The sequence below is a fragment of the Macrobrachium rosenbergii genome, chromosome 41, assembly GCF_040412425.1.
Source record: "Macrobrachium rosenbergii isolate ZJJX-2024 chromosome 41, ASM4041242v1, whole genome shotgun sequence".
Classification (NCBI taxonomy): domain Eukaryota; kingdom Metazoa; phylum Arthropoda; class Malacostraca; order Decapoda; family Palaemonidae; genus Macrobrachium; species Macrobrachium rosenbergii.
Window position 1 is genome coordinate 94,607,988 of NC_089781.1, and position 10,000 is coordinate 94,617,987.

Here is a 10,000-nt window from a genome sequence, read left to right on the forward strand (position 1 = left end):
AAACATATTTATGAGTCTCATTTTCGCATCTGGAATTCATATCTTCCCAGATGATATAAAACTTCTTTAGTTTTCTGTAAAATAAAACTGGTGTGCCGGCTTTGTCTGTCCGTCCGCACATTATTCTGTTCGCACTTTTTATGTCTGCCCTCAATCTTAAAAACTACTCAGCCTAGAGGCTGCAAATTGGTATGTTGATCATCCACCCTCCAGTCATCAAACATACTAAATTGCAGTCCTCTAGCCTCCGCAGTTTTGATTTTATTTCAGGCTAAAGTTAGCCATAATCGTGCTTCTGGCAACTATATAGGATAGGCCAACACCGGGCCGTGGTCAAAATTTCATGGGCCGCGGCTCATACAGCGTTATACCGAGACCACAGAGAACAGATCTGTTTTTGGTGGCCTTGATTATGCTCTGTAGCGGCTGTACAGAAAACTCGATTGCGCCGAAGAAACTTCGCCGCATTTTTACTTGTTTTTATTGTTTAGCTTTTATCATAAGTTATCTTACTATATTCCATTGTTTATATATGTTCTCCTTTAAATCCGGAGAATTTTTTTTAAGTGCAAATATCCTGAATAATTTTCATATGTTTATGTTCTGCGTTAAAACCGGAGGATTTTCTTTTTGGTAAGTACAAATAAAACTTAATTATTTTTATTTGTAATTACAGTTTTACCTTTTTTTTTTATCAGCAAGGACACTCACAGGTTTCAGTTTCAGTTTCAGTTTCAAGTTTCGAGCCAGAGATAGGGTGTTTTTTTTCTAAATAAATGAAAGTGTGCGTCTTTCTGTTCAGGATTAATATACTGCTCCTGATTGTATAGAATAAATAAATGTTCACACTTATGCTTAACTGCATAATCAACTGGGAGCCTTAATAAATATACAAAAAGGATGCTTATGATAATTATGATGATTATGATACTGATGGTGATGATGATAATGTTGGTGATGATAACTGTAATGATGATAATGATGGTGATGATAATGATGATGATGATGAGACTGATGGTGATGATGATGGTAATGATGAATAATAATAATGATAATACTGATGGTGATAATAATGACAATTATAATACTGATGGTGATGAAAATAATGACGATGATGATACTGATGATGATGATAATAATGGCGATTATAATACTGATGGTGATGATAATAACGATACTGATGGTAATAATAATGATGATGATGATACTGATGGTGATGATAATAATGACGATGATGATAACGGTGATGATAATAATACTGGTATAATGGTGATGATGAGACTGATGGTGATGATAATAATGATGATGATACGGTATGGTGATGATAATCTTTAATAATTCTGATGGTGATATTTATAATAATGATGATGGTGATGATATGATGATGGTGATGATAATAATGATGATAATAATGATGATGATACGGTATGATGATAACGGTGATGTAATAATAATGATGATACTGATGATAATAATGGTGATGATGATAATAATAATAATGATGATAATAATGATGATGATGAACTGACGGTGACGATAATAACAAAGATGACAGTGATAGTGATGATAATGAAATGTACAAAACCTTCATACAAGCATTAAGAAACAACAAAAATCTTTAATAATTCTGGTAGGAGTTATTTTACTAATTTATGAAAATAAATATCTGACATCACAATCTCTATGGTCAACAGTGCCCAAAAAATTCTGGTAACAATAGAGGACCAAATTACATCAATAAATTCTATAATTTGTAAAATAATCAAAATTTGAGTTTCTTAGCATTAAATAAACGTTCAAGCAAGAAGCAAAATTCAGAGTACCTTTTAAGGTGGAAGCAAAAGTCAGTGTATCTTTCAAGCAAGAAGCCAAATTCAGTGCATCTTTCAAGCAAGGAGCAAAATTCAGTGTATCTTTCAAGCAAGAAGCAAAATTCAGTGTATCTTTCAAGTAAGAAGCAAAATTCAGTGTATCTTTCAAACAAGAAGCAAAATTCAGCGTATCTTTCAAGCAAGAAGCAAAATTCAATGTATCTTTCAAGCAAGACGCCAAATTCAGTGTATCTTTCAAGCAAGAAGCAAAAGTCAGTGATTTTTCAAGCAAGAAACAAAATTCAGTGCATCTTTCGAGCAAGAAACAAAATTCAGTGCATCTTTCAAGCAAGAAGCAAAATTCAGTGTACCTTTCAAGCAAGAAGCAAAATTCAGTGTATCGTTCAAGCAAGAAGCAAAATTCAGTGTATCATTCAAGCAAGAAGCAAAATTCAGGGTATCGTTCAAGCAAGAAGCAAAATTCAGTGTATCTTTCAAGCAAGAAACAAAATTCAGTGTATCTTTCAAGCAAGAAGCAAAATTCAGTGTACCTTTCAAGCAAGAAACAAAATTCAGTGTATCTTTCAAGCAAGAAGCAAAATTCAGTGTATCTTTCAAGCAAGAAGCAAAATTCATTGTATCTTTCAAGCAAGACAAAATTCAGTGTATGAAAAATAATTTGTGATGAAGGGAAAACGGATGATGGAAGTAATATAATAAAAAATAGTTAGCAAAGAATTAGTCTGAAATCTCTCTCAATTGCAGGTCACATACAGGCCATTATATCCTTCCAATGGCTGTATGCATTTAAATACATTTCAGTAAATGGGATACAGTTACAATGATATAAAATTCGCTACCTACCGTTTGCCGCGTACTGTAAATGGGATAAAACTCTACGGGAAACTCAACCCAGTTTTCAGTGTGAATCTAATTTTGTTCTGATATTACTGTTTTGTGTAATATATATAATATATATATATATATATATATATATATATATATATATATATATATATATATATATATATATAAGTATGAATAAACAAGAGAACGAAAATAAAAACTACAAACAAATACCTAAATTCACTGAACAAACTGCTGATAAGCAAGAGATTTTTTTTGGCTTTTAACCTCCAAACATCAATCAGATTTATCTTTGCAACCCAACATAAATAAAAGTTAAAATAATTAAAATACCATTTCAGAGAAAAATGTCATTTGTTTTAGTCATGCATATGATTCATACAACGGATAAGTAAATATTAAGATTTTTAGCTTTAAATATCAATAATTTATCTTTTAAATGTTAAAATAATTAAAAACATTTCAGAAAAAACATTTGTTTTGGCATAATATACAACGGAAAGTTTATTTGAATATAATTTGTAATAATTTGGAATTGCTGAATATAATTTGTTGCAAAAAGTATTTGGTAGACATTAATACGTCAGCCAGGCAGATTTCCGAAGAATGTAATATCTATGTTTTCAAAGTTTACATCATAATTCAGCTGAAATACTATCTAGATTCAAAACAACGATGTATTTATGATTCACGTAAGTGAAGAAGAAGAAGAAGAAGAAGAAGAAGAAGAAGAAGAAGAAGAAGAAGAAGAAGAAGAAGAAGAAGAAGAAGAAGAAATATCTTTTCCTAAGGGCAACTCACCTATGCCGGTAAGGTAGAGCATCTTCAGGAAATTCACCACCATCCTGTAAGGAAAACCAGTCCATTAATAATAATAATAATAATAATAATAATAATAATAATAATAATAATAATAATAATAATAATAATAATAATAATAATAATAATAATAATAATAATACTGAAAGATACAACACAAAAAGTTATAAAGTTTAAAATATTAAAAATAATAAGAACAATACTGTCATGTTCTCACGTTAGACATTAGACCTTGCAGTAAGAATAGTTGGTAGTCTAATTGATGTAAATTGAGCAAAAATTCGGACAAAGTTCTCCATAAAGTTTTATTGGGATGAAACGGCTTAACCTACGCCACTTTCTCTTCCTCTGTTGCGACCCTCTGCTACAGACTAACTACCAGGTACATAATTCGCTGATAAGGTTCATAATGGTGCGATGGATTTTTCAAGAAATGGGTTCAGAGATGTTTCTCAACCGTGGAAACGATCCCGGGTGGTCTCTCGCTATATACGTACGTACATTACATGTACATACGTATATTATATATATATATAATGTATATATACATACATACATACCTCCTCTGGAGGACCTTCCCTCCCAAGTACATTCCTTCGATCCCTCCAGAGGAAAAAATAAAAGGATCTCAGGCGCATCTTCCTGGGGATACTTCCCTCCCAAGGGCATCATTTTAGTTCCTCCGGAGGGAAAACCACAAAGAATAAGGATGCTCCTCCGAAGTGTGTCTGTAGGTGACCATCTCTTCGAGTTACTTCCGAAGGGAAGTTAGTAGCCTACAGAGGGTTCCTCTCGGATTTATCTCCCTCTGAGGACGTAATCCTTCCACTTCGTGCGAGAGAGAGAGAGAGAGAGAGAGAGAGAGAGAGAGAGAGAGAGAGAGAGAGAGAGAGAGAGAGAGAGAGAGATGGTTCCTCCAAGGTATGTCTAAATGAATACCCTTTCGTCTCACTACATGAGGGAGATTAGAAATTTACAGAGCCGTTCTCTGGGTTTATCTCCCTCTGAGGACATCATCCTTGCCAGTCCTGCGAGAGAGAGAGAGAGAGAGAGAGAGAGAGAGAGAGAGAGAGAGAGAGAGAGAGAGGGTTACTCCGAAGTGTGTCTAGATAATTCTTCCTTCATATCACTTCAGGAAGAGGAGGATTAGAAACCTACAGATCCATCCTCTGGGTTTATCTCCCTCTGAGGACGTCATCCTTCCCAGCCCTGCAGAAGGGATAAAAAAAAAAGGGGGGTCCTACATCCCTGCCCTCGGCGTGGGAAGGGACGACGTGGGAGCGAGTCATCAGATATTGGGGTGGCGGAAACAGAGCGCCGACATTTGAAGACATGTAAATTGAGTATTGAGTATTCAAGGCTTTGTTAATGCACTTTGCTTGTCCGAATTGAATTACTGGGGGGGAAATCGAACGAGTAATTCCTCTCTTTTCCTCCTTCGTCGGGGTGCCCCCGGTGGGAAGGGCGGGCCGGTGGGGGCGCGCCGAAAGGAGGAAATATCTCCACATTTCCTCCGCTAAGTGTTTGAGGCATTTAATATTCCGCGGACGCCGCCTGACCCACAGCGCAAACTGGGTTTTCAAGAGGACCCATTCCGGGTCTCTAATTCTCGGGAGCGTAGACTGGAATACGGCTGTCTTCTTTTTTTTTTCGGGGGAAGAAGGGGGTTCGTATTTAGTGAGCTGTTATTGGTTTCCTTACACGTGTGTAGAGATGAGGGCTCTTATTTTTAACAGGTCTGTTGTGGAGCACATATCTACACACACACACACACACACACACACACACACACACACACATACACATATATATATATATATATATATATATATATATATATATATATATATATATATTTACAGATATATATGTATGTAATATATATGTTATATATATGAAAAATATATATACTATATATATATATATATATATATATATATATATATATATATATACACATACATATATATATATATATATGTGTGTGTGTGTACCAGAAACAGACCTGTTAAAAATAAGAGCCTTCATCTTTACACACACACCCACATACACACACACACACACACGCACACACACACACAAACACACACGAACACACACACACATACACATCATCTCTATACAGAACATTGCGTAAACGATTCTATGACCCATGCAAATGAGGTCTAGTCGTCTGCAACATTCCATATCATTATGGAAACCATTCCTTGAAATCATTTACATGAATTATCAGGGGGGAGAGTGAAGACCGGATTTTTCCTGGTGTTCAAAAGCGAATTCCTTCGTAATTCCCGGATTCTTGAGGGCTATTTTTTCATCAGCAGAAACCGGAATTTCTTCTCTTGTACATTCTGACATTATTCTGCGTCACTGAGGTGCGTATAGAGGAGGAATTAATTAATGAAATAATTCTAAATTAATCATGAATGTGCATTAAAGCAGTGACGAAACTCCTTACTAGTGGAGACTAAAGATATACAGTTCTCTATAAACAGAGGAGACGTGATCATTCATTAACTGGTCTCATTTGGGTACAATTTCATAACAGTATGATGAATTTAACTGAATATAAAATGTACGCCAAAGGCCACGCGCTGGGAACTATGAGGTCATTCAGCGCTGAAACGGAAATTGACAGTAAAAGGTCTGAAAGGTGTAACAGGAGGAAAACCTCAAAGCAGTTGCACTATGCAATCAATTGTTAGGAGAGGTGTGGAAAGTATGATGGAGGAAAGAGAATATGAAAGGAGGTACAGTAAAAGGAACGAGAGGGGTTGCAGCTAGGGGCCGAAGGCACGCTGCAAAGAACCTTAAGCAATGCCTACAGTGCACCCCGTGAGTATGGTTTAATAAAGCTTTACTCTACTGAAGTTACAGTGACTATATAACTTTCAAGAATGTGATAATAACTTCACATCGTTAGTACGAGCTACAGTTACTATGCACGTAAGGTGTAGTGCTATCAGTGAACCTCACGTGGTGCACTGTAGGAATTACCAAAGGGTGATTGGAGCGTCCCTTCGGCCCCTAGTTACACCCACTTCTTACATTTTTACTTTACCTCCGTTCATACTTCCTTTATTCAGTCTTGCTTCCAACCTCTCCAACTCTCTTTTTCACTGTCTTGAGAGCTGAATGGACGAAAAGTGTCCCAGTGCCTGACTTGACATCCTGTATTTCAAAAGCCAGTCGACTATGCAATGCAATGCATTACTGCGCTAAAAAAAGCCACCTTGTACTTTAATCAGTTATTTATATTTTTAACTGTTTATTTGTTAACTTCTTATTAATTTATATATATATTTTTTCTTTTCTGGTAACTGGTCTCTTCCTTCTGCGTTTCTTCTTATCTTCTACAACCTCTGTCCTATATCCTTTGGAAGCCTATCTCTAGAAGAAAAATAATAATAATAATAATAATAATAATAATAATAATAATAATAATAATAATAATAATAATAATAATAATATAGTTAATAAAAACAAAATTATAAAAACAAATGCTACAGATTGCATCCACGGAAAGTATAATAATTCTATAATCCTTATGAATGTATTTATTAATAATAATAATAATAATAATAATAATAATAATAATAATAATAATAATAATAATAATATCTACAAGTGACGTAGGTTATAAAAATGAAATACAACAGAAGGCATTGGTGGATACTGAAATAATTCTCTGATACTTATGAAAGCTGTTACATACTAAATAATAATAATAATAATAATAATAATAATAATAATAATAATAATAATAATAATAATGATAATAATAAAACTATTTATGAGTGACGTATATTATAAAAACAAAATACTCTGCATCTCACTGGTAGAAAATACAATTCTACAATAACTAAGAAAGCTATGGTAACAATATACAATCAGGAAAAGCTGCAATAACCTATGAACATCAGTTTTAGTGACCACTGGCTGATTAATTAGCTCTCCTAACTCCTGAAACTGATTAGATAACCTCAAAAACCAACTGGTTACACGGGATAACAAAGTCCCATTCGCAAAAAGAGTTCATCACCAGAAATAAAGGCTATCTCTTTCAGCCGGTCTAAGACTGACATCGAGACAGTTTCTGAATTCAACGCGGCCAAACAGGGCTTTGCTCCATAAACATTGCGCGCCTGAGATTAATGAAATCTGTCTAACGTCAGAAACCTGATCTGTCTTTTTTTTTTTTTAACAAAGTCCCATTCAAAAAAGAGTTCAGGAAACTGTTGTAAGGCTATCTCCATCCCCTAAGATTGAAGAGGTTTCGGAATCAGCCAACTCGATTTGCGCCTGAGATTAATTAAAGACTAATCATCACGTTCTTCTTCTTCTTTTTTTTTTTTCTTCTTCTTCTTCATTCTTATTTCTTCGGAATTCGATTTCGCCTCCTCCTAATCCTCACCTCTTCTTCCTCTTCCTTCCTCCTCCTCCTCCTCCTCCTCCTCCTCCTCCTCCTCCTCCTCCTCCTCCTCCTCCTCCTCCTCCTTCTTCTTCTTCTTCTTCTTCCAGGAAATATCGAGATTAACCTGGATATGTCAGTTCTCTGGTCCACGCGGGAGGAGTTGGGTTGTATACGGTTGCCCTTCGGCGCTGGGTGGTGAAGGCTTATCACTTTTGGCCTGTCTTTTGTTTTTTCTTGTTTTTATTTTCCTGTTTAATTGTTTTTGTCTATTATTGTTTACTGGGAGATATAGGCTTGGGTTTTTTTTTTTTTTTAATTTGTTGTGATTCATTTTATTTAAAAGAGCGGGGCAAGGTTGAGCAATGCTTGTTTTTTTATGTGCTTGGATATGCAAATTCTAGACCAGCTAAACACACAAACAAACAATCACTCATACACACACACACACACACACCACGGACACACACACACATTTATAAGCACATTTATAAACACGTGCTCATATACGCTTAATCATAAATACACACAGACACACGCATATATATATATATATATATATATATATATATATATATATATATATATATATATATATATATATGTGTGTGTGTGTGTGTGTGTGTGTGTGTGTTTGTATTGTGCGCGCGCGTGTTTGTATGTATTTAAGATTGAGCACGTGTATGAGCACCTGTTTATAAATGGAAAACCTCAGTAAAATTAAAAACATCTTAGCCCATCACACCAACCTCTCCTAACCTGTATGTTGTGACGCCAGTTTTAGTCACCACAAATCAATCAATCAATCCTAACCTGTAAAAGGCACAGCCATTCCAGTCTCCCAGTCTGTGTTTAATTCATGCGTTACATTTAATTCTGGAATTGCGAATTTATAATACGTTCACGTAATTCGATCGGTCCTCAAATTGCAGTACTTGCGGCTTTCAAATTCCTGACAATTTCTTCCAATGTAATTAGGTTACCATCACGACAGTTGATGAAAAGGATGATGAAATAGCTTGAGCTTACCATACAAAAGTAACTCATTCATCAATCGAACGTAATCACAGTCAGGATGAGAGCACGATTAATGTAACTGGTAAGTTATGTCAGACTTGTCGACCAAAGGGAATAGCAGACTGCACGGCAGCTCGTTAGCAATAACATGAAGTTTGATTAAATAAGCAACGTCCAATACGTTTCGTCAGAGGGTTAGTTGTGATTTTTGACAGGTATTCTGATTAATATATACGTATATATATATATATATATACACACACACACACACACACACACATATATATATATATATATATATATATATATATATATATATATATCTGATTATATAATGTATGAATGTGTGTTTATGTATGTATGTATAACTGAATCACGAAAATATGGAAAGGGATGAATATATAAATAAAAACAAAATCCACGAAGGAAAGAGAAACAATGGGGTCTGCTAGGTAAAGGACGACAAGTCGAAAGGCCTCGCAGCACTCCATTGCTTCTCTTTCCATCGTGGATTTTGTTTATATTAAACTATCACAATTTCATAAGATTCGACAACACACGTCATATACCAAGCACTAACCTTATTTTTCAACAATTATTCTATCACGACTCAAAATGTACATCAGTTTGAAGAAAAGCCATTAATTTATTAACCTGTTCTCCACAGAATAGAACACCCCGTGAAAAGTGGGGACGAAATTGAAAAAAAAAAAAGAGACAAAACACAATTTGATAAAACAGAAATAAAAAAATTACTAATAAAAAAAAAGGCATCTAGATAAATAAAAAAAAAGTAGAGAAACGGGTCAAAACAACTAAAGTGAAAACGCGCCCCCCATCCCAAAGCCCCCCCTTATACCAGCTCCCCGTGGGATTCCGGCTAAAGGTCGGGGCTTTGACCCACGAGAAGCGACGGCGACTCGTTCCAAACTCGCCATTATTCATAATCCCTCGGAAAACGCCATAAAAACGGACCAGCCAGCTTTTCGGACGCTGGGGCAATAAACCTTTCGCCGCCGACCATTTTTGCAAAACGCGCGGACGTTGCAAGAACAACCAGTGCAATGGTCATTAA

At 35.2% G+C, this 10,000-nt stretch overlaps 1 protein-coding gene across 2 annotated transcripts in view; it reads right to left on the reverse strand.

The window, feature by feature from the left end:
* The window catches only part of LOC136827021 (zwei Ig domain protein zig-8-like), a 478,879-nt gene that overhangs the window by 189,188 nt on the left and 279,691 nt on the right, over positions 1–10,000 (reverse strand). For both annotated transcript variants that reach the window (XM_067084707.1, XM_067084706.1), the window contains one exon: positions 3,480–3,523. In XM_067084707.1, coding sequence (XP_066940808.1) covers positions 3,480–3,522 — 43 coding nt within the window. In that variant the 5' untranslated portion in view covers position 3,523. The remainder of the gene's footprint in view (positions 1–3,479; positions 3,524–10,000) is intronic.